The sequence below is a fragment of the Rhineura floridana genome, chromosome 6, assembly GCF_030035675.1.
Source record: "Rhineura floridana isolate rRhiFlo1 chromosome 6, rRhiFlo1.hap2, whole genome shotgun sequence".
In the NCBI taxonomy this organism is placed as follows: domain Eukaryota; kingdom Metazoa; phylum Chordata; class Lepidosauria; order Squamata; family Rhineuridae; genus Rhineura; species Rhineura floridana.
The window spans coordinates 77,785,095-77,810,305 of record NC_084485.1 but is presented as its reverse complement, the minus strand read 5'-3'; the positions used below and the strand labels follow the sequence as shown (position 1 = coordinate 77,810,305).

General features: G+C 41.2%; 2 protein-coding genes across 6 annotated transcripts in view; one reads left to right on the top strand and one right to left on the bottom strand.

Annotated features, from left to right (window-relative positions):
• Nucleotides 1–740: 740 nt before the first annotated feature.
• SYPL2 (synaptophysin like 2) lies at nt 741–21,174 on the bottom strand. Of its 5 annotated transcripts, XR_009763512.1 has the most exons (7): nt 20,840–21,169; nt 20,562–20,633; nt 16,444–16,568; nt 10,156–10,360; nt 9,297–9,488; nt 6,924–7,490; nt 5,320–5,403 (listed from the first exon to the last, which is right to left on the bottom strand). XR_009763512.1 is itself a non-coding variant. In XM_061632538.1 (6 exons), exons 1-6 carry the CDS (start codon nt 20,897–20,899, stop codon nt 5,257–5,259), a joined length of 801 nt encoding a protein of 266 aa, XP_061488522.1. In that variant the 5' UTR covers nt 20,900–21,174; the 3' UTR covers nt 741–5,256. The 5 variants fall into 5 exon arrangements, 4 of the variants coding, with proteins under 4 accessions (XP_061488522.1, XP_061488524.1, XP_061488523.1 ...); XM_061632538.1 differs by lacking the exon at nt 6,924–7,490 and having other exon boundaries at nt 741–5,403; nt 20,840–21,174; XM_061632539.1 differs by lacking the exon at nt 5,320–5,403 and having other exon boundaries at nt 5,602–7,490.
• The window catches only part of PSMA5 (proteasome 20S subunit alpha 5), a 39,483-nt gene continuing 35,445 nt past the window's right edge, over nt 21,174–25,211 (top strand). Inside the window, exon 1 of the mRNA XM_061632545.1 lies at nt 21,174–21,262. The gene's annotated coding sequence lies outside the window, so the exon portion shown is untranslated. The remainder of the gene's footprint in view (nt 21,263–25,211) is intronic.

Sequence of the window (25,211 nt, the reverse complement as noted above, 5' to 3'; positions counted from 1 at the left end):
AGTTTGGAACCACTGCCTTAAGCAATGAAAAAACAGGAAGCCACTCCCCTTTGTTTTGTTGCTCAACTTTTTGATTTCCCAATACTTCTACTTTAGTTTGCGTTTTAAAATACTAACACATCTTACTCACTACTGTTGACACAAGCTCAAACTGCCCAAGGTTTGAGGCAGGGACCACACAGTTATAAATCCACCAAGGAAAGCGAGTTATATTTTTTTTAATGAATACAGCCTTAATGTCTTAAGCTCATAGAAAAGAATATGGTAGTGATCTCCTGTCCCTTCTTCCTTTTTTCCTGCTCCTTCTTTATGAAGCATGACATACAGTTGTAGCATATTGTAAACTGTATATTGTATAACAGCTAGAAACCAACAGAAATGAAAGCACAAACAAGATATCCAATAAGGAATGCTCAAGAATCAGATTTGGTGTTACAGGGGTTCCTCGTCAGGACTCAGAATTTTTTTCTATGTGTTGATCAAATCTGGATCCTGCTCCTTGAAGCAGCTCAGGGTGATAATAATGCTCTAAATATTCTAGAGCAAAATGGACATGTCAACATATTCACTATTTAAGGCAACGATGATACCTTCAAAGGCCATTGTCAATTTACATGAGGAAAAGCATCTTGTTCCTTTGATGCTGGCAGCTATATAAACAAAGCCTCATATTAATGCTCTAAATATTAAAAAATATATATCCAGCATCTTAAAAGTACCACATATTTAAGATCACAACATTTGAAAAACCTGTAGTTCTTTTTATTTGCCTTCTTCCTTTTGGGTGCGGCAAGTACATACACACACATCAAGATCTTCTTTACAGGCTTTAAAACAACAAACCACACAATTTTATATTAAAACAGCAATCACCAAAAGCTCAAGCTCTCAGTATTGTTTAAAACAAACACTAGTGCTGAGCATTATTTTTCAGGTTAACAGTTAATATTTGGGGTCGAGGTAATGGGACAGATTGTAAGTGAGCATCCTTAGAAATACACCTCCAAAAAACAGCTCCGCTCTCACAAATAAATAACTTGATAATACACACATTCAGTCAAATCAATTCTTTAATAGAATGTCCATATATAAACATTCGAAACTGGCTAAAAATTGTGTCAATTAAAAAATCAAAATAAACAAGAGTCTCTGTTCAGAAGATCTTATACTTTAACCTAAAGTCTCCATTATTCTAAAACCTCGGAAGAGCAACAAAACTATCTTTTGCTAATTATGGATGAGCTCTCATGACAGTATATTGAAAATGAAGACTTGTATGCCGTATAATAGCAGCTAACGAAGACAGGAGTTCATACGTTACAGGACCAGGTTGTCATCTAAGACTGAATTTGGGATTGTTTGATTTATGAATTATTGTTGCAACAATCGTTTAACATGTGGATTTTTTTCAGTGACTTGATAAGGTTTATCAGTTACAATAACATGTTTGCATATGGATATTATATTTAAAACGATTAGACTGAATTTCTATAATTTCAATCTTTTGTGTACACTGTACAAATAATGTGCCCCCCCCCCTTCAAAGAGCAATGTTGCTCTGAACCAGAACTGTTTATAAAATTGAATTGGGAATCTGAGCAGGGAAACCTGGGCTGAAGGCCCAGGTCAGTTTATGAATGCAACTAAATGGACTATGACATGATCATATTCTAACCTTAGTTACCACATGAGAATGGAGCTGACCCAATACAATCAATATCAGAATGCATTTCTTGTCAATGTGCCAATGAGACTCTTTGTGTTCTCATAATTCAGTAACTGTTCCCCTTGGCATCACGAAAGCAGAATTAGCCTGGGTAGGGTAGATTTCCAAATTTCTCTGGAAAGCAACAGGAGATAGAGAACTCAACAGAACACAACATTGTCTAAACCATATTGCAGGGAGACTAGTAACATCCATGATGCTCATTTATACCACAAGTAAAACGAATTTGTTATCTGCAGTAGCATCTGTAAAATCCTTTGGAATCCTGAAAATCTCTTCTCAAAAAACAAGCAGGTTTCTAGTCTTCATAATAGAGAATGACTTAAGAGTGGTTATGGCTCCGCTGATGGGTCACAAACCAAAGGAAAACTGGTTGCGGTTTTCACATAATCTTTCTGCAAACTTTCTTGCTCCTCTTTGTGGACATATTATTTGCCAATTGCTCTGAATCCCTATTTCTCCCCTTTCCCATTCTTTATTTAGCAAGGGCGGGGGAATGAGCCAATCAAATAGATTTGCCTATTTCAGTGAATCAACATTATTTATTCACTTCAGTGTTTTTAGGAATTTTCTGATTGACTTTATTTTGTGGAAAATCAGAGTAGTGTATTGCAGAATGTGAACATATGGGTTCAAATCCCCCATTCACCCATGAAGGTCACTGGATGACCTTTCCCTAGTCTTTCCTTCTCTCACCCTACTCTGTGTCACAGGGTTCTTGTCACAGGAAAAATGATAATAGCTTTCACCCCATGTACAGTTCCATTACTAAGGAAGAGCAGGATACAAAGCTGTGACTTCCTGTTTATTCATCTCTCTTATGAAGTTCTGTTGGTTTTAGGAAATACCTGGTTTTTTGACCGCTAGGATCATCTCAACATAATTATAAGTACAAAAAGAAACTGAGCTTTTAGCTGAATGTAGACTATTTATCCAGAGCAACAGGAGCTTTATGTCTTTACTACTACTCCAGTACTAGGCCTGCTTCAGCATTGTCATGGAAGACTTTCAGGCCATACCAATCAGGAAGCCAGACAAAAACTTTACCGTCCCTCTTGAAGCAAGAACAAAACCCACAGGAAACCAATTCCTACTCTACAGAGACACAAATAAGTCCAGTGCCACCTAGTGGCTACACCATATGACACTATTCACACAACAATTACATTAATATAAAGAGGGCAGGGAAAATACCTTGCTGCAAGTCAAAAGCTAGTAGGCTGCTGCAATCAACTTCTAGTGTATTCAGTTTCACTCCTAAGAAAATTGGCATTTTTTTTCTTCCTACAGTAGATAGCTCTCCTCCATGTCCCATACAAAAACAAACCCTTCAACATTCAAGTTCCCCAAATGCTTTAGACATGGGGAAAGTGTGCATGTATTATTTATTGTGGATTCTACTAAAAAAGCATCTCTTTCAGTCACACATGTATCTATTGCATCTGTCTAATACGGCTCACATTTCTAGGGATTGCTGACCTCTGTCGGCCATTCCACTATGTAACTTGGAGTCCTCCTCATCCTCCCCTACTAAACTAGTTTGACCATACAGGGACACAGAAAGTTAATGGATTGTATCCAACTTAATCACTGTGTGAGCAGGACGACTTCCGTAAGCACAGCAGAACCTCTCCCCCAAATCTGCTCTGCGGGTTCTCCCAACCCTATAGAGCAGATTTGGGAGTGGTGTGGGAGACACATAGGGGAGAAAAGGGAGGGGAAGTTCCACTGCACTCATGGAAGTTCTTCCATTCATACAATGATTTAGTTGGATCCAACTCAGTGTCCACACCATAAGGCAACGGTTGGTCTAAAATATCACTTCCAAGTCTTTATATAAACTAGTTATTGCCTGTTGTCTGCACATAGCCTTAGAAAATTAGAAACTATTCCACAAAAAGATGAAGTTTCAGTGCATTTCCCCCTTACATTTCTATTTCACCTTTCTTCCATCATGAAACCCAAGGAAATATACAAGTGGTTCCTAGGTGGTCTTCTATGCAGTCACTGACCAGATCTAGGCCTTCATACCACATTATAGGATATTATGTTGGTATACTATGCCAGCTGTGGATGGTACAGTAGAAACAAGGACTCCAAAATCTGTTCATGCCAGTTGATGCTGTGCTGAGGATAGCAAGTTTTTTAACTGTATTTTATGAACTGGGCTGCAAAACAGATCAAAGTGGAAACAGTGGGCAAGCACAAAGAAAACCTGCCCAAAGCCAGCTCTCTCTCAGAGCAAACTCTCCAGACATTATATTAAAACCATAACAACAATCAGCAGAAAGAGAAGAACATGCAACATGCTGCCACTAGAGGAAGAAGTGATTGAGAGAGCTGGGAGACTAGGCCCAGGAGCATTCAGTATTGGGATGCTGGCCTCTACTTCCCATAGAAATAGTGGCTTTTTCAGGACAGGATAGGGCATGCAGATTTTCTGCATACCTCTCTCTAAGCATCACTAACCACACCATTTCTCACACTGAGAACTTGTACAGATGCCAGGCCTGGACTCTCCTCTCATCCTACTCAAAACAAGTTTGAAAAAAAGGAGGGGGATTCTTAGGCCACAAAATACAAAGCAAGTACAGTCTGAGATTGGCCCTTCCCCTTCTTTCTATTACAAGTTCTGCTGGTCCCATCATCTGCTTGAAGTCTGTCTTGTGGAGCTCCATCACAGAGGAGGGATGTGTCATAACTAATATGCAGTTTGAAGTCTGAGTTAGTCATACAGGATGTGGTTTCAGTGCATCGGGTATATCCAAAAAGTAGAAAACCAACAAGGGTGTGAAACATCCTGCACCTGCTGCCTGTTCAGCTGTTCTCAACAGGCCTCTCATTTGCTGTGCATAGGTGAAATGCCAAATGTAATTCTACTAGGCTAAACTATGTATTATTTCTCTTATACATAGATTCATACAAAAATTCAGAGAGAAGCAAACTCACAGGAACTTGGGCCATGTGGCAAATGTTTTGCATGATCAATGGTATACAATTGCCATTTCTTGTTCAGGACCCATTACTGCCAATTGGATAACACTCCCACAGCCATTTATTCCTGCTTCTAATATCCGTTTACAAAGAACATTTCCAATGTTTGAAGCAGCATTGTTCAGGCTTTGCCATGGCTTACACACAGCTGGTATGAACTGGCAGCACTCAATATCAATTAATACCAGCTGAGGACCTCAGACAAACCTTTAAGAAATTAGAAAACATAAGACACAGGAGGAATTAGCCATGTATACAAGAAATCCAGCTGGGGAGATATGGAGGGTTGATCGCCTTTCTCAGGTTTCAATAATGTTTGTACTTTCAAGTGCTTCAGATTCTAGCACAGCACCCACTGTAATCGTCAGTCATGGAACACACTACCATGCAAGAAGTTGCTTCCAATGATGGAGTAGTATTTGGCCAGAGACATGGTGTGTATGTGGTGGTGTGTGTGCGGGCGTGTGTTTAAATCACCGGGAGAAGTCTTTCTAGAAAATAGTTGGACTGAAAACTGGAGGAAGACCTCTTTCCTACTAACTAGGCAGTTTTCTTTTTGTATTATACCAGTCCTCATGTTGCAAGAAAATCTGGACATTGCAGCACCACAAGGGATGATCGTATGCTTCATTCTTTGTGGTTTCACTGCAGACGTGCCACAGGATTCCATAAAGGCTCTTGTTCTGTAATGTTGGAGCAATTGCAATAATTAAACTACAGGGAGAAAAGGGAAGTTCACAAAAAATACAAAGAGGGTCTGCTTAACATAAAGGTCCCACACCTAATAAAGCACCATTAACATTTCTCCTTCTGTAAGAGAAAATTACTCTCTCTGAGTGGGAAGGAGAAAAAGGAAATAAGAGGACCAAGACCAGACAAGGTCCCATGTGAAAAGTTTAATTCAGCAGAGCAAGAACTTAACCCCAACCTGCTGCACCCCACAACCTCCCAAACAGCTAATTTCCACCATCTAAGATTTAGACACATGGAAGCACAGGGATTTAAGAATTTGGGGTGCTTCTTTTCTGTTTTCTCACAAGTTTCAGAAAATAGGTAACTAGAAGAGTTTAGAGTAAACTCAGGGTCAGGCTCTAGCCCCTTGTTTGTGTAAATTGCATGATCAATATAAGGAAGAAAAAGTGACAGCTGTCTTCTGAAACGACCTGCTTCATATAAGCAATAACAAGTGTTTCTGTGATTTTTTAAAAGATATCCAGAAAGATGTCAGATTTAACACTATCCTAAACTGGTGGTCCTATCATGTGCCAGAGGGACTTCCAGGGATACTGGAAACTTCCTTAAAGATTTCCATGTTCACTTGGTGGGCCTGGGATGCCTCAGGCCTCCATCAAATGTTCCTGACAAAAATCTACTGCCAGCTGTCTACTGCCACAATGGAGTTAAAAGGGATGTTGGAGATGATAGTGGCATAGATGCATTCAGTAACCCACAATCCACATCACAAACTTTACAGTTCAGCAGTTCCTGTTACCATGGGGTTCAGAGGCCAGAACTAAGGTTATTAACCAGAAAGATTCTAAACAAACAACACATGTTGTACAGAATCCCATTCTTCCCCTGCATGTTTGCCAGCCAGGAAATGAATGTCCTAAGCCTCTCGGGCCCAAGTTTTATAACCAACTATCCTAAAAGCTGAGCCAAATTTGTCTAGGTTTGCATATTTAAAAGTAAAACAAAAACCAGGAAGGCGCTGAAACAGATGTCTAGGGTTTTCATCTGGGAGTGACAGAAAACCTCCATCAATGCCATTTCTATATAGTGAAGGGTTTATCTCCACTACATGCATAAAACACAGTGTAAGAAAACGGAGACCAAAACCTACAAAACAGCTCACACTGGCAGGGGTCAGCAATTGTGGCTCAATGTACTCTTAGCATACATCTGTGCATGACCAGAGAGAAAAGAAGAGAGCCACCAAATCTTTGTCATACAAGGGTGAACTAGCCACCTGCTGGCAAACAGCAGCCCCTGCTTTCATCCAACTGAGTTTAAAGGAAGCAGAGAGATGTTTAGCACATTCATACTCCATAAGCAGCACAGAGAAACATACCACCCTCCTTCCTTCCTTCGTATCAAAGTAAAAATACTCCCTTTGCATTTCTCCTTTATTTTGCTGCTAAGCCAGGTATCATATTGCTGTTTTCTGCTTTTATTTTGGCTGCAGAGTAGAAGCTATACTTACTCTCAAAGGTGCCTAGATGTCCCAGGTTCTGTAGCACTAATGTCTTTGTTATCTCTATGTTCTTATTCAACTCTACCTGCTTTTCTCATTATAAAGTGGTCAAAAGCAGCTGTGAAGAAACAATGCCACACACCCTAGGACTCACAGCCAAAGTTACAATGTACAACGTACATTTATAAAAAAATCCAAATGAAGAAGAGTTTTCTTGTAACCATATACAGTGTGTGTATCTAGAACCACAAGAGGACCTCTGATTTCAGTCGAAGGAAGGCGTTCCAAAATAGTCAAGAGAGGGAAGCCAGTATGACTATTGGACAGCAGCAAAGACGGCAGAGAAGACACACTTTCTGCCCTGCTGTGAAATGGGATGGCATGTATGTGAGACAAGTCACTGTTCTTGACAGGGGAAGAAGAGGCTTCAGGAATGGGGGGGGTTCCTTATTGCTTATCAACAGCTCCTTGTTCAGCAGAGCTTTCTTTGTTGGTGGTCTGTGCGTGCCAAGGGGTCTCTTTAAAAACAAACCAGCAGTTTCCAGCCCACAGTATAAAGTTGACAAAACCAAACAGCTGAGAAAGAAAGAGAGAAGTGCACAGTTAATGCAAAAGCACTTGTAGCGAAGATCTCTCAGCAGGCTGTGTACTAGGGGTGTGCAGTTGCTCTGTGCTGGGGCCAAATAATGTGTTGATTAGGAGCAATTTTAGCTCTTCCCCAGGCAAACTGTGATATCAACAAAATGCCCCAAGTTGTATCAGGACCCTATGAAGCCTCGTGTCAGCTCTGCTTTTCTGTACTCTCTACTTTACTGTGTGCTCGATACCTATGTTTTTCTGTCTCTGTTTCTGAACTCTAGGTTCATGGGCTTTGCAAGAAATGAGGTCGTCTAAATGTGGCCTGTAGAGCACTGAGGAGCTATGGATTTTTGTTGTTGTTAAAGCACTGTTATGGAAGTTTTTTTAAGAAGCTAAAAGCGTCATTAATTTTTTAAAAAAATAGTCCACTGAACTTCTTGGGGAAAAAATCCTCTGACGCTCCTCAGCACTCCATAGATAGTATTAAGAACAGCCCCACATTGTGAAGCTAATAGATTTTTTAAAAAATACATACAGGCAAGAATATACACCACTCAGCCACCTCTTAATTATTTTAAGGTCTGAAAAAGCAAGAGCCAAACCCCAGCTCCACCTCTACAATATGAAATAGCTATGGTGTTTTAGTTTGCCTAATCAATGCATCGCCCTAATATGGATTATGGAGGAAACTGAATCCCTGTTGCTTCCCCCCACAAAAGTCCCTGGACTGCAATTTAGCAACCTTAATCCACTCTGGAATGGCTCCTGTGCTGTCATCTGCTTTTTGCCAAAAAGGGAGAAAGTTTATAGCCATTTTTAGATTTCCCATCTAAAATGGGGAACACAGAGCAGCTTGCAACCTGAATCACAGACTGAAGTGGACAGAGAAACTCAGAACAGATCAGAATTTTTAAAAAAGAGATACAGACACAAAGTGAATCATAGAATAGTAGAATTGGAAGGGGCCTATAAAGCCATCGACTCTAACCCTCTACTCAATGTAGGAATCCAAGTTAAAACATATCCAACAAGTGGCTGTGCAGCTGCCTTTGAGACCCCATGCACTTTCCTGGTAAGTTGATAAAAAACAGTAAAAAGGTGAAATTTCCACCAGTTTTCAGTAAATATTTGTGGGCAGTGGTGACCAGCGATTCTCATCCACATTTGTGACTGCAAGGACTAAGTTGAGGCTGATAATCTATTAAAAATCAGTAGATACCCTGTCTCTGCTCTTCAGCTGCTGAAGCCTGTAGTTAGGTCATCACTAACAGTGCAATCCAATACATATCTACAAAGTAAGCTCCACTGGGTTCAATGGGACTTACTCCAAGTGTGTATTGGGTTGCAGCCTAAGTTGAATATATTATAGGAGCAGCTATACTCCATCATGCATGTAGTTTAAAAGATTTAGGTGCTTTCTACTCAATACATGCAAAGACACCGTTCTTCACAGGCGAACAGATGGAAAAGGGCAAGACTTTTGAAATAAGTACTTAAGAAATAAAGATACCAACTGCATTTTTTTTAAAGTTGAAATTCAAATAGCTTTCTATTGTTAAGGAGCTGTTTGTAAGGCAAGCGTACATTATAGTCAATAGCTGAAAAGACAGAACCTACATCACTACATTTAGCTTTAGACCAACTGAGGAGCTTCATGGAACTTAAAAACCTGTATATAGCATATCTCAAGTATGAAATGAAACCAACTAAGCTCTATTAAAATCAATGGAGCCAGACCCACTGGGTCCAATGCAGTTGAAACCCCACTGTTTTTTCACCAAAACGACACAATCTTGCTCTTACCACAGAGATGTTGGCCAGGCCCATAGAAGGTGTGGCCCCAGCATTGCATATAGCAGTTTTGTGTTGACACACTGACATGGCAGCAATCAGGTTAGAAGGTCGTGTAGCACCTTTCACATCAGACAGGCCCTTGCCCCAAGCTGAAAATGCCACTAACCAGAAAAAGGTAAATGAGACGGTCACACAGAAATCCTGGAGAGAAAAAACAGACAAAAACAAAATTGCTCCATCTCAGAGAACAGACTGCTCTCCCTATTCCACCCAAAAGTCACAAGCGTTGAAGGCTCTCAATGCTGAGCCATTGTTCCATCTAATTTCTCGGGTCCTTTATATGATGTTGTTCCAGAATATCTATGCCCAATTCTCCACAGCCACCCAATATACTCTGAAAGGATCTACAAGGGATAAGAGGCCATCATAATTCAAATGGCTACATCCATCCCCAAAGGGGAAAGAATTTAGTGACAGCTTTCGTATGCATAGTTTTCATCTAGTCTTTGCTGTTTAGAACAAAGTGCTCCTCCTACTAAAAAAAAGTCCAGATATTTCACTCTAAAATGAGGGATGACCAAGACAAGAGTTTGTATACATTAAATAGTTGGGCAGAAACAGGAATTTCAGTAGGCACAGCTTGTCATGTCACAGTGCTGTAGGGCAAGACTTGCACATCAGGCACAGTCCAGATCCACTCAACACATAATTTTCTCATGGTCCTCTTGACCAACTCTGGACTTCCCAAGCAGAATATAATATAATATTTGGACAGAGAATAGTCTTTAATTCCAGAAGCATTTTAGAAACTGGTTCTCTTGGATTTAGTTCCTGCATCAAAGAGCAGAGAACCAAACTGAAATCTTACCACAAAAGGTAGCTTCTTATTCTCTTTGTAGAATGAGTGAAATCTTAGATATACTGCAAGAGCTGCCATGGCATACAGGAAAGAAAAGACACCCAAGGTCACAAAGAATTCAGCAGGTGCTGAAAAGTCTCCCATGAGATGCAGCACCCTTTTAGCAGTAGATCCTTGAATACAGTCTGGCATATCAAATGGAACCTTGTACAACCTGGTGAAGGTGAAAAGGAAAGAGAAAGAAACAATGTAGTACAGTTTAAATATCTGGTACAAGGGAATTAAGCCACAAGCCACCTCTGACAAATGGGGATGAGATTGGAGACAGTAGTTTTAAGCAAGTTAGAAGTTGTTTGAGTAAGGTATTGCTTCCCATTATGAACAAACATTTCTTTTCTCCCTCTTAGGTCAGACAAATTGTGCAGGCTTTTTGAAAGAGCACAAAAACCTTGCAGCACCTGTTTATCAGATTAAAGTGGGATGAATGTATATACTAAACAGCAAACAAATACTTTTTTATTAGTCTTCCTACATTTACATCCCACCTTTCTTCCAAAGAGCTCAAAGTGGTGTACATGCTTCTCCTCCTCCTCCATTTTATCCTCACAACTCTGTGAGGTAAGTTAGGCTGAGAGATTATGTCTGGCCAAAGCAAGCTTCATGGCTGAGTCAGGATTTGAACCCTGGTCTCCCAGGTCCTAGTCCAACACTCTAACTACTATACTACACTAACTCTTCAAACTGCCTCCAGCTCTCTGGGAAAACACACCTCAAAACAAAAACTATCTGTTTCCAGCCTCTCTGAGATGGACTTGCATCACTCTTTCTACTTGATATCTGGGTCTCCTCAGCAAAATCTTATCTTGGGGCCTGACGACAGGTGATGCCTTCCCTATCCAGCTTGCTATGATAGCACCTCTCGCCTTTACCCTGAAGGAGCAATCATCTTTGGCACTGACACAGCTTTGAAAAGATGCATGTGTGGGAGAGATTATTTTACATGACCTGCACAAGACCTTTCCTTGAAAGAGAGAAAAGTAGTATCTCCCTGTTTTAATTACATACCCAAGCTCTGGAATATAGGCAGTGTAGATTTCTTTAAGACTTCCTACAGTATGGTATTTGACCAACTTCCTACCAAAGCTGACAGCTGGTGGAAATGTCTATGAAAGACACCTCCTTCCTGGAAACTTGCTGGGACTGCTCAGGCTGCTACTATTCAGCAGGATCAGGGTGTGTGTTTTTTCCACCTTACACTGCCAGCTTTCCAAAGCAATTACTTTGCTGGTACACATAATTGCAGCTTTCATTTTATGGAGAAAATTGTTTTTTTTTACTAGGGGTTCATACAAGTGTAACATAAATATACATAGCCCTCTGCAAGGTGACCAAATATATCAAGTGGATATAGACACTAGAGAAATATATTCGCTATTTGGATATTTTTTTGGTCACTAAAAAGAGCTATTAGAGCTCTCCACCTAGCTGCTATCAGGTGGTATAACACTAGTGGTTCTCTACATAGCCACCAGACTTTCCCCACATGTGCCATTTGAACCAGGCTGGCATTGAAGCCTGAAGCTCTTTAGCTTGAGCCACCAGCAGCAGCTTCCAACATAAACTATGTTTAATGACATTAGAATAAGGAGATTTCCCTTCAATTGCATTCAAGAACTATAAAGTAAATTTGCCTACATGCAGCAGATCAAATCCTTTGTAGGTTATGTGAAGCTGTACCACTGATTTTAATAAGCAGAGTCTACAGAAACCATCGGAAAATTCAGCAGGTAGAAAAAGCCAGCTACGCTTCCATGGAAAAATGAAAACTTATTACATGGCTGAAACAGAAGAATTAAACATTTCCAATTCTGTCCAAACACTAGCTTTTTTGTTGAACATGCCTCTGAGAAAAGTTTCAAGGGAGATATTCTTAAGCTCATGGGCTATAGTTTAAGCAAGGAATCTAAGGACTTGCTGGACAGTAATTTAACCATCAACACCAAACTGTATTGGACTCCCTGCAATGGAGGCACGACCGTGATGGAAGAGGTCTGTATCCCCCACAACCAAGAGGTTGCAGAGTATTGTAATTTACCAAAATACACATTACCTGTCCATGCCCTTACATAATGTAAAAGTCATGCAGCAAGAAGAGCTCAGAAAATGAGACCAAATACCTCCTTCATTTAAAGATCTGCTATTCCTTCTTCTGGTAGGAAGGGCAGGATATAATTGTAATTAATAATGATGATGATGAGCTTCTCAATTCATACACAATACAATTAATTATTTTAAGGGAATATTCACCAGATATTTTGTTCTGTGTTGCCACTGCTAGAACAACTATCAACCTTTCCAATTTGTTCGCCTTCTTCTCAAAGGCATTTCAATACACTTCACAGACATGCCTGTATTTATAGCTATCAGATGTTGGCAGGGAGGCAAAGATGCACAGAGATATAATCATGCTCACATCTTTCATACGCTGAGTACAAGATTGATTTCATTCTAACTTTGGCCTTGTTTCTACTCATCCAACAAGTCTTGTGGTGGATCCCTAACATACAAAGGCTTTCCATTGTTGCTTTCTTATTTTCCAAGAAAGGTAATTGCCCAATTTAGCATGTCAAAAGGACCTATGAATTCCCCCACTCCCCACAATCTAATCCAGTTTCTTGATTTTAGCAGTGGCAAGTGTTGAAAGTGGCAAACATTTGCCTACAGTATAGTGCACTAAGCCTCACCACAACCTCAACTAGGATTTAGCAGAGAATATAGATAAAGATTAGTGGTGGGTGGGAAAGAGGAGAGAGCACAGCAATATGGAACTTCTAACATATTTGACTAGTTTATATGCTTCTCAACAAATGATATATGACAGATGACAGATGTGTCAGGTCAGTTGCTGCTTTCAAGTTTGCTATTACGGAGATATTCTGTCCTCCCAAAACAAATCACAAAGCATTCAGAATTCACAGGTATACTGCTGTCCAGACATAAGCTTTCCCTATGGTATGGCAGCAGTGACCTTGAAGGCAGGTGTTTATGTGCTGTGTGTGTGTAAAAAAGAGTAAATGACAGTCTGTGCAGGGTTTTTGTTTTAGATTAGTTCAGAAGACAAATTCATGCTAGACTCTGGTCTGCTATTCTGACTAGCAGTTATCAGAGTACAGGGACTGCACTGTCTATCAGGTGTACTGATTCAGTTGACATTTACCAAACTCTCCACTGGTAATGCTCTTAAAAAGCTCTGTTATTAGTATTTTAACCACACTAAATGTATATTACTGCTCTGCCTCTCAGCTTTAAATGATCCCCTCAGTACTATTTGAAATATAATATAACACATTCATACAAACAAACAGAACAGAGGGAAATCAAACTCTGTTGAAACAGCAGACATGGCTCCAGGTAAATCAGAAGTCCATGGCCAATGGAATCCTCCAAGAAGTGTTGTGTTGGGAAGGGAGGTGACAACAGAATCAAATCCCTTCATGCTGTCTTTGATGGCATTGCAGAAGCAAAGTTGCCTCCAAACAAGGAGCACCAGGAACCTGTCCATTTTAAATAGTTACACTTGGACAAGCTGGAGAAGGCAATGCTTGCCTGAGGGAAAATACCTGGTGCAGATGGACTCCTCTAAGAGGTTCTGGTATCTTGAGAAAGTGGGGGTACCTACTTTAAAAAGAGAACTGAAAATATATGTCCAACAAGAAATCAAGGGAAGCTTAAACAGGCAACAATTTTACATATTGCCCAGAAGCTAAAACATCCAGATTAGTAGCCTTCACCCATGCGGTTCTCTGTACACCAAAAATTGCATGTCAACACATTTTCTAACTTATCTTGCATGTGTTAAGAATTTTCTCAAGCTGGCTCTCTATGCCTTGTATTAGAAACATTTATCTTCATTGCTAACATGGCTGAGAACATATTTTGTCAAAAGCATATGTCCAGAAAAGGGAACATCAAATACACAAGCATATGATAGCCTCAGCTAAAATGCTTGCAAATATCAGTTGAGCCCTATGTATCCAAGGGTGCCTTCTTCCCCCATGCCCCATTAGGAACATGGGAAGCTGCCTTATACTAAGTCAGACCATCGGTCCATCTAGCTCAGTATTGTCTACAGACTGGCAGCAGCTCTCCAGGGTTTCAGGCAGGGGTCTCTTGCAGCCTGACCTGGAGATGCTAGGGACTGAACCTGGCAACTTTTACATGCAAAGCAGATGCTCTACTACTGAACTACGATCCTTTCCCCATTAAGACAGCAAAGTTCAACAGTATCTTTGTCATTGCAGTATCTGTTTAGCTTATGATGCTTTCACAGGCTTGCATAGCCAAAGATGTCAGAAAAGCTGACAGCTCCTTTGTCTGGTTCTCCTAAATGGTTCATTTAAAAACAAAAAAACCACATTTGAACTTGCAAGAAACTGATGTGATGCATTCTGTAACTACCTGCATTCTGCACACGTTTACTTTCTTCACCTTTCAGGGATCCAGTGGTCACTTTTTTTTGCTGGTTTCTGAACAACAGTTCAATAATAGGTCATATTAAGACAAACGTATATACTATTTCATTGTGGTTGCTGCTGTTTTATTAATTAGTTATTTATTGTTACTAAATGTGTTGTTTTAATTCATTTATATTTTAGGAGTTGTAAGCTGCCTGAATATTCTTGAATCATGAGTGGTATGTAAATGGTTTTTGTTAATTAAGTAATGAATTATATTACCTTGCTGAATTATATTCCTCTGCGAGAACAACCCTAAAACCTTTTTGTGCTATCACATTTGGGTAGTTTAGTTTAGTAAAAAAAGTAAGCGGGGGTGGGGGAAACAAGTCAGAGGCGTATACAATTATGAATGGTGTAGAGATATAGTTTTTTCTCCCTGCCTCACAATACTAGAACAAAAGAGCTACTTGCTTGGGCACAGTCACAACAATAGCCTCCTGGCAGTGGCACTGCCTCGGTGTACCAGGAGGAACAAGGCTGCAGTGAAGTTAGGTTATGTGGACATACCGGCACAGCCAATCGAGCACTTCCTTTGGCCATGTGTCCTCACAACCCTGACCTCACTGACACCTCATTTCTCCCAGTAGGTGGCAGCGATGCCACTGCCAAGCAGGCTATTGCTGTGGCTCTGCCTCACCAGGCAAGCTGCTCCTGCTAGAACCAGGGGTCATGAAACCGAGATTCAGTACAGACCAAAGGAAGTAGGAAGTACATCTTCACATAGTGCATAGTTAAAACTATGAGATACACAAGATGTGGCAATGATCACCAACTTAGATAGCTTTGAAAGGGGGTTAGGCAAATGCATGGAGCATAAAGCTATCAATCTGTACAAGTAATGATGGCTATATACTGCCTCCAGTATCAGACCTGGGGATCATGAGTGTACAAGGGCAATTGTGCTCATGTCCTGCTTGGGGGCTTCCCATAAGGATCTGGGTCACTGAGAGAACAGATTGCTGGATCAGACCACATCTAGTCCAGCAGAGGTCATCTTATGTAGGAAGGACCCAAATTAACTATGTAACTAGTTGCATACAACCAAGGGGACTTTGGGCTTCTGTTTCTTGATCAGTAGCCCCACATGCTGCAAAGCAAAACAGGTGAGTTGTTCAAGGGAAGCAAGGGAAAAATCCTGCTAAGCATGAACAAGCCCTTTTGATATGCCTGAACAGGCTCTCTGGATCTCAGTCAATACAAGGAAGATTCTAGCAGTCACTCCAATAAACTGTGTAATTCTCTCATCCCAAAAATTCGATCTATTTGAATTAATAATGAAAACCTGCAGGATTTTCTATAGAAACGTCTTGAAAAGATAGCCTGCAATAATGAGCACCTAGAAACACAGGGTTGTATTCAGCGTAGCACTAAGTAGAATGTTCTGTCAGCTCAATGATTTTTCCTTGGCGCAATGGAATGTTCTCCCCCTCTCCTTGTCCCACATGCCCCCTAAATTTGTGGCAGGGTTTTCTCCAACTCTCTAGAGAAAATTTAGGGACAGTACAGGGGGAGGGGGAAAATCTCCTTACATCAATTGAAGTTGTTTCGCTAGCACAAGGATTTAGTTGAATACCACCCACAGAATTTAAAGTTGGGATATCTTGTACAACCCCCTGTTCAGTGCAGGAATCTTGCAACTAAGTTTCTTTCTTTTTTAAGGAAGATTTGTCAACACATGAACATAAAGGGCTAGAAAGAGAATCATAGCCACCATATTAGCTACAATATCCAGATTCACATAATATCTCCTAAATCAGCGCTCAGTAAGACTACCATTTACCTGAAAGGATATCCAAACTGCACAGTGATAGCAGTTGTCTCTTTAGGTTCTGCACTGCATTTCACAGTAGCCCCTGTTTCTGCACTGAATGAACCACAGGCTCCAAAGGCAAATATGGCAAACAGCTGGAGGAAAAAGCAAAGAGTTTAGAATTAAATCTGTTCCAGTTGGCAACAAGCAATGGTACAGACACTCCATGCAGGACAACAGATCTGGCTTCAGCTACTATGAACTATCCAAGATCTCAAAAATCACAATCACTCAGGTTTATCATGTGAAACATAATGGTCCAACATTGCATCAGTAAGATCAGCTTGTATGCAAACCACAATAGCAATGCCACAATGCACATCCATGTCAAGTGATGTGCAAATCCAACAGATTAATTCAAGGGAAAAAGGGGGAAAACCCTAATGAATCACTATTTTATCTTTAATAGAACACCACACGAGAAAATTAAAAATAATTTCTTTTAAAAAATCTTGCTATCTGGATAGGGAGGCCAGAATTGTTACAGAGCAGTGACTATCTCTCTGCTACAATGAGAGTATCAAATAAAAAGTCAATCTGGAACTGCAGAAAACCAGGTTGTGCTAGGGCCCTTAGATATAACAACTACTGTTTGAAGGCAAATGCATCTCATGAGTTTATTCAGCTCTCCGGTTCTCTAGTACAACAGTGGAAATTGATCAGCATAAAAAATAAAAAGCAATTTGGCCCAAGTTCATAAGCACCTGTATACCAAAGAACAGTTCTACATTGTAATGGTTTTTGTTCTCCGTACCAATGACCAAGAGCTACATATAATCAATCCAAAAGTAAAAGCCAATGCATTACAAAATAGATGTTTGAAATGTAAAGCTTTCCTAAATTAGGATTATTCCAGTTTAGTATATCATGCCGACCAAGAATATACATGCACTGAGATCAGTATTTTGTTTTCCCCTTACGCCCAAGTCAAGTATCTTTACATACCAATACAGGGACCATATAAAACTGTGAATAGACCTCTTAAGCTGGTTCAGCATTATGGCAACAGCAGAGTCAGTACTTGCACCAGTTTTGATATATCAGTGCTGCATTATGATGCTGAGGTGGTACCAATGTATAGCAAGACAATAGGTTCAGCAACAGCTCCACTGATGGGATCAAAACTGTTAGAAACACTGCACGTAGCATTCCTGACAATCAAATGCTCAAATGTGAAAGTTCGCACTGGCAGGCAAGGGATATAGCTTTAGTGCAATCACTGTTTGCATCACTATAGTCAAAGAACTTCAAAACTGGGCTATCCAAATACAAATGCAAGAGAAAAAAACTATAAGAACGGTGCAGAGAAATGAGGTAGTGGCCATGGCTGCAGCTGGTCATACCTGGGACTATGATGGAAACAAAAAATTAAAAAATTAAAAGTACAATGAGATTTTAATAGATGATTACTCCACAAGGGACCAGCTGTTTCTCATGATCACAATCTGTTTCTCCACTTGTCGCTGCTCCCTCAGAAGCCAGCAGGCCTGATCTAGTGAGTCTTGTTCAGAGACAATTTCAAAAAGCCAGAACTCTGCCGTCCTGCATTGTTGGCAGAAGTGTAACAAAGCATCAAGCTAAAAACTTCTTCCTACAGTCTGTTCATTAGCCAGTCATGTCAACTGACTCACGCCTCATGAGCTATGCAATCTTGTCTACACGGGGTTTGCATTTATTTAGTAGTTCATGATAGCACTCACTGAAATAGGCGGGGTTGGGGAGCCAAGATCAAGCTGCAAGCACCATTAACTGAGCTTTACAAAGTGAGGAGCAACAGTCCAAGTGCTGACCACCTGGTGCAGATATACATTTGAACTAAGCAAATTTAGAGCCAGATCTGTAGAACTGTGGAGGGAAATAGGGACTGGACTGAAAGGTAAAGGTATTAAAGATATGGGCCCTGTTTCTACTGATATTCTGACCTTTGTTTTCCAAGTCAATAAAGTGTTAGGTAGAGCTGGAAAAGTTACTTTTTTAAACTACAGCTCCCATCAGCCCCAGTCAGCATGGCCACTGGATTGGGCTGATGGGAGTTGTAGTTCAAAAAAAGTAACTTTTCCAAGCTCTGGTGTTAGGACACACAAGAAAGAGTTTTTATGTAGGATGGAAAATGCTGCATTAGAACAAAACGCTGTTTTCATACCATCACAATAGATGGCCTAGACAAGCCATGCATAAGGGCAAATGCTTCCACACTCATAAGAAAGCATGCAAAAAAGTTTGTAACCTGGCATCAGAAATTTGAAACTGCTTATTTTCTTTTACCATGCTCCTTCACAGTAACTATTTTTGTTATTATTGCTCAAGCATCATAATCTGATGCAACCAAAGCTATATATTTTATTCAAGGAGTTCAAGACCCATTTCAAGACTCTGAGTCTATCAGGTTTGCATTTCCTTTACTTTTTATTTTAAAAGGCCACCAGTGGATGCTTCTCTTTATTAAGACATACATAAACATTAGGCCTATGCCCCAAAATGAAAAACTCTTAGAACTGATTCTTACAACCAATTTGTCACAAAGAGGAGCCTAGGCTATAGCTACTTAGTGTGCTATATTGCTGGCCTGACAAAAATATAACAGAATGTGAAATGTAATCTGTTACTTATAGGTAGCAAAAGAGCCATATGCACAAAAACTGAGGTGAATGCAGAAAATAACCAAATAGGCAAATAATATGGCACATCTGTGAAGGCATGAACAATCTAATGATGCTTCACAGAAAGCCATTGCCAATGTGTTGACATTAGTCTTTTATGTCATTGTTCAGATGACCCACTGCTTTAATCAGCCAATCCATTCACAAGGTCCCATGAGTTAAAAGTGGGTCTTGATGCATCTGTATTAGAGTATTGTCCTAAAGCAAGGCTGGGAGCCTATAACCTACCAGATGTCATTGGACTCCAACTTGCATTAGCCCCAGCCAGCTTGGCCAATTGTCAGGGAAGACAGAAGGTGTAGCCCAACACCTTCTGGAGGGCAATATGTTCCCCATTGCTGCCCTAAAGCAATGCAGCATGTGGTGTCAGAACCATGCTGGCAGAAGCTGATGGAAGTTGCAGTCCAAACTATCTAGAGGGCAGCAGGTTGGCAAAGGCTGTCTTATGCTATTCAATATTTGTGACGTGTCCACACTGAACTTAAACCTATCCAAGACTGCACGATCATATGAAATAAATGTCAGCTCAGTGCTATTTTGTTATCATGAACCATGTGTGGCTTTGATTCTTCTTAGGAAGTACTGCAAAACTGCACAAATCAAAGTCACCATGCAGATGTTCCTGGAGGGATGCTATCTGCTTTTGGTTCCAAAAAAACTGTCATGTTGTAATAACATGGTATTTAGCGAAAGTAAACACAGGTACAATGTGTTACTACTCTGCTGAAGGGCTAACTTTATCCAGTACAGATGCTGGGTCTTTTCTTTTTTGTAGCAAGAATAAGGACTAGCGCCCTTGTAAGACTACGTTCAGGTCTAAATAAGTCTCATTAATTTCTGGTTCTTGCATTCCTGTTCTGCAATGGAGAGAAATTTGGGCATTTTCATGGCAACCAATTACTTCCTAGAGAAATGCACAGAAAGATTGGTTCCGGAGCCCCTCCACAGTTGGGCTCTGAGCTGGGAACTAAATAAATCCAGGGCTTCTAATCTCCCCTTGGGAAGCCTGAGAAGAGAGAATTTGTGAGCTCAGGGACAAGTTAAGGCGCGGTATGTGCAGGATCAGAGCTCCAGAAAGGTTAAACCCGCCCGAGTGAAATGTGAGCGCTGCTAACGGCAGCTCCCATACATACCCCAGTTCATGAATCCAGACTCCTTGCACGTAGAAGGGCTGCCTTAGAGGGCAGGCACGCAGGCACTCCGGCATTCCCTCCCCACCCCCCAGTCTGCTCCTGCACGCCGCCCCGCTTCACAGCTCGCTCCCATTCCCCCGCCACCATGTAGCCCCTTTCTTTTCTGCAACTTCTCATCTCCAAGGGCAGCTTCGGTTCACTGCTGGGCAGAAGTGTCATTTTTCTCCTTCTCTCTCTCCCCCCCCCCTTCTCAAAGAGAAAGAGCCTTAAAAGTTGCACGAGAGGACAAACTTACCCACTGCAACACCTTAATGAATCCCAGGGGCTCCTCCAGGAGGCCCCAACGCAGCCCCCAAAGCAGCTGGGCCTGGCGAGGAAAGCAAAAGGGGAGGGAGAAACAAGGGCAAGGGGTTCAGGTCAGCCAGGAGAGGAAGCAAAAAAAAAAAGAAAGAAAAGAGGGAGGGGTGGAGAATTGGGAAGGGGCGTCAGAAAACAGAAAGAACGAACACCGCGTGGAGGGAAGAAGAAATGCCGGGAGACAATGAGTGGAACTAGCGGAGAAAGGGGCCCTACCGCCGGGCTTCGGGACTCCTGGTCCCTCGCCGCCGCCGTCTGGGTGCTGGGCTCCGACATTCTCGGATGGGAGCTGCGGGTCAGTATGTCTCCGATTGCGAAGAGCGCAACTTCCTTGCTTCTCCGCAGCGTGGACGGAGAAGTAGTCCAGGCTAGGCAAGCCGAAGTCGGGGCTCCGAGGACAAGGAGGGCGGCGGCTGCTCCCTCCTCCGCGGAGCTGCGGAGAAAAAAGCCCCGTCGAAACTCCTGTCAAACTCGCAAGGGAAAGTGAGCACGTCACGTGGCGGCAAACTGAAGAGCTCGCGCACATGGATCTTGCCTCAGCGAGCTGAGGGCGGCGCCTCCTGGCCCGCGGCTCCGCCTCCTGCTCGAAGGGGCGGGCAGCAAACCACATGAAACGTCGTTTGTGTTGGTCGATGTACGGTATGTTGGTTTGATTTCAGTGGAGGCCACTATGCTCTCTGATTTACAGGCAGCGCAATCCTAACTTTGTCTATTTGCTGTAGATGTAAACCCTACTGAATTCAGTGGGGTTTACGCTCAGGTAAATGGAGTTAGGATTGCAGCCTCAACGCGGAAACGGAGAGAGCACCATACCTTGATGGCGTGTAGTGAATTTTGAAATCCTGAACATTTTAGTATTTAAAAAAAATCTAAATGCATGTTAAAAATTAACATTGTATACTTTTAAACAAACATTTTATTATTTTGCTGTTGTATGTCTCAAAACCAAAAAATTATATATATATTTTAAAAACCACACTTGTTTGATGGGAAATAGAACCATGTAGGTGGCTCACTCACTTTGTTTGCTTCCTCAGGTGCTAGGTTTCCCTTGTTCATTTTAAAGCATCTCAAGAGTGCTAGCCCCTGTTGTTGCTTGACAGATCTAATAAATATTTAATTGTATTGTACTCCCCCCAGGCCAGTGAGATCCAAAGGGAAGAAGAATGGACTTGGAAGCGTTGAGTATTCTTGATCATCTCTGTACCAGAGTAGATTCACCCCATTCTCTCTCATTTATAAAGTATTATTAGTGTGCATAGTGCTTCACAGATAATAGATCCCTGCCCTGAGGAACTTACAATCTAAAAATCTTCTCTTTTCCCACCCACAATCCACAACTAGTTCCCATTGGAGGCTAGCTGTATGAGTTCAGCAAGTCTTTTGCCAGTTTTAATTTTTCTCTCTGCTGCTTTCTTGTTTTTGTATGTTTTGTATTTGTTTTGTGTTGTGCATCACCCTGAAACCTTTATGATAAAAAACTATATTAAAATGTCTTAAATAAAGAAAACAGGTCTGTCTTCATACTGAACCATTCATAAGACTTGAATCCTCATGGATCTCCATCTCTCAAAGTGACTGTAAAGTCATTGTGGCTTCAATCCTATGTGGATTAATGTGGAAGAAACTCCCACTGTACACAGTAAAACTTATTTCTGGGCTCCTACTGGAAGGGTGGGATATCTGTCTGTCTGTCTGTCTGTCTGTCTATCTATCTATCTATCTATCTATCTGCGTGGGATTGTGTATTGTTTAAAAATGTGTACAAGTTCATTGTCAGTCACTTCATATAGGGTGAACTGTCCTGGCACCCCCACTTGTTGGAATGCAGTAAGAGTTTGGTGTTAAGTATTTGTGTCTGGATTCCTAAAGTGAGATATGTGCTAGGATTCAAGAAAAAGTTAGCAATGTGCTCAAGTTCTTAGGAGTGGTCTGGACAGTGGAGACAGGCTGTTTTTGTAAAGTGTCCTGGTTTGTGTCCAAAGTGTCCTTTCTACATAATTCCCTTCATCAGAGTTCTTCCTTGTGAGCTCTCTTGAGTACAAGATGCGGAGCCACAGAGATATATCCCTATGCTGCATGCCGTATCATCTGAGTTACAGACTCCTTGTGTGAAGTTTATATACTGGTGGGATGTACTGTGATTTCGATGTGAGTTACACCAGATCCTATGCTCTGTCATGGCAATAAGGGCAGGGCAGCTGAAGTCAAGGGGAGGGTTATTTTTTGCTCCTGGTCCTGGGTTGTTAACTGGGAACTGGACGCATTGGAGGAGGACAGGAGACAGCATTAAGTATGCTCCTTCCCTGTACCACCCCTGTCATGTCCATGGTTCCACAAAACCGGTGTGGCTTTTTTGCCAGCAAGACAACTCCACCTGTGATGTGCCTTCAATGTATTTGTCATGGCAGTAGCATATTTTGAGTTCTGTTGGAAAAGTAAGGCTTCTACTAGCCTGGGGATCTTGAGTAAAGGATTGTGTCCTAAGGTGGCCTTCAGCAATAAACAATCGGTTAAGAAGTCAAAGTCAAACAATATTCAACTTCTAATGAAGATTAAAAGATTGTTTGCAGAAAAATACTGTAGCTTGTTTCCTAAATTCTGAGAAACTCCAAAAGACCAGAGCCACAACTGTGAAGGCCCTGTTCTTTGCCTTTGCTGTGGCAGCTTCACAGAGGGTTAGTGCCTCATGGCCTCACCTGATGATTAGCAGGAGGGCTTGTATGTGGAGAGGTATTCCTCTGTTCCACATTGGACCAATGTAATGTTGGACCTAGGCCATTCAAGGCTTTAAAGGTTAAAACCAGCAGCTTGAATTTTGACAAGAAGCTAATTTATAGCTCACACAATTACCACAAAAATAAATGTTATATGGCCATCATTATGTCGTATTCCAGTTAAAAATTAGCTGGTACATTTTGTGCCAGTTGCAGGACCATAGCTCAGTCTGCTTTGCATGCAGAAGGTCCCAGGTTCAAGCCCTGCCATCTACAGGAAGGACTGGGAAATGCTTCTGTCTGAAACCCTGGGGAACTGCCGCTAGTCGCTGTAGTGTAGACAATACTGGGCTAGATGGACTAATAGTCTGACTCAGTATAAGGCAACTTTTTGTGTTCCTAAAAACTTTGGAAGAAGTCTCATGTACCCAATTTCATGATATCTGTGCAATCCCCTTGCTCACAGCAATCATAACAACAAATATGCTAATTGGAGGAAATATTTAATTTTCCCTAGGAAAACATTGAATGCTGGGGAAATAGGTTGCATCCAACAAAGTGTTACTCAGAACAGACCCACTGAAATTAATGCACCAAAGTTGGTAATGTCATTCATTTCAATGGGTCTACTTTGAGTGTGTCTAACATTCAATACAACACCCTGCAATAAAAGATTTTTCAGAAGAGTGAGCGTGTTAGTCTTTAGCAGGAAAAATAACAAAGTATATTGAGGCACTTTAAATACTAAAAAAATGAATATGGCATAAGTTGTTGTGGACTACAGTCCACTGCAACTCATTAAATGGATACTAATCCATACTAAATTATGCCATACTACTATGCCATACTAAATTTGTCAATCTTTGGATAAGGTGTTACAAGACTTGAAGGGTTGTATCGAATTAAATCATTCTATTTAAATAGAATGACTTCAGCCTGCGAAAGGGCACTCCCCCTCCCTCTCCTCCCCTGTGCGCCCCTGCACCCTCCCAAATCTGCTCTGGGGGTTCCTCCAACCTTTGGGAGCAGATTTGGTGGGCTGCAGGGGTCACATACAGGGGCAAGTGAGGAAGAGGAAGTTCTGTTGCATGAGCCAAAGTCTTTCTGCTTCCACAATGACTTTGTGGGATTAAACCCAATGTTGTTTCTCCTGCAATAAGAATGTAACTTTGCAGGAAAAGTGACTGGTGTCCCACCAAAGGGACTTCTCAGCTGTATCACCTGACTTCTGAACTCCCTCCCAAGGAAAAACTGCAAAGTCCACTGTTGGATAGTACCTTTATTAGGACCAACCAAAAAGTCTCAAAAAATGTGACAAGCTTTCAAGGTCATCAGAACTCTTCTACATGCAAGATGTTCCACAAAGCATGCTCAGCCAGAGAGGTGTGTGTGTGTTTTCTTAGTCCCATTATCCCTTACCTTGTGTAACATCTTGCCTGATTGGGAGTTCTGGAGAACTTGAAAGCTTGCCATATTTTGGTGACTTTTTCATTGGCCCTAATAACAGGTTTTACCTAACTGTGGATGTCTTATGGGCAGACATGGTTACCGTTGCCTTTTATCCCTAAGGGAGGCATAACCTGGCAATGACTCCAGTGTCTTTTTATTTGCCTGGGCCTTTTAGATACTGCATTCTACAATATTATAATTTGCTATTTTATTTCTGCTGCTGCTACTTTCAAAAGTTATTATTGTTGGAGTTTTTTGTATTTATTGTATTTGTGTTGTTAATGTTATTCTGAGCCACTCTTCTATATAAAAATAAACAAATAAACTTTTGACAGATATGTGGGCCCTGCACGTAGATGGGAAGATAATGCAAATTTATAGTTGTGATTAAGCTATGAGCAGTATGACATTAAAATATCTTA

Excerpts from the sequence above, each read along its gene's own strand:
- SYPL2 (XM_061632538.1), bottom strand. The coding sequence starts at position 20,899 with ATGTCGGAGCCCAGCACCCAGACGGCGGCGGCGAGGGACCAGGAGTCC. Across the intron at positions 16,569-20,561 it reads TCATTAAGGTGTTGCAGTGG|CTGTTTGCCATATTTGCCTT; the intron begins GTAAGTTTGTCC and ends TTTTTCCTCCAG. Across the intron at positions 10,361-16,443 it reads CAGTTTGGATATCCTTTCAG|GTTGTACAAGGTTCCATTTG; the intron begins GTAAATGGTAGT and ends CACCTTCACCAG.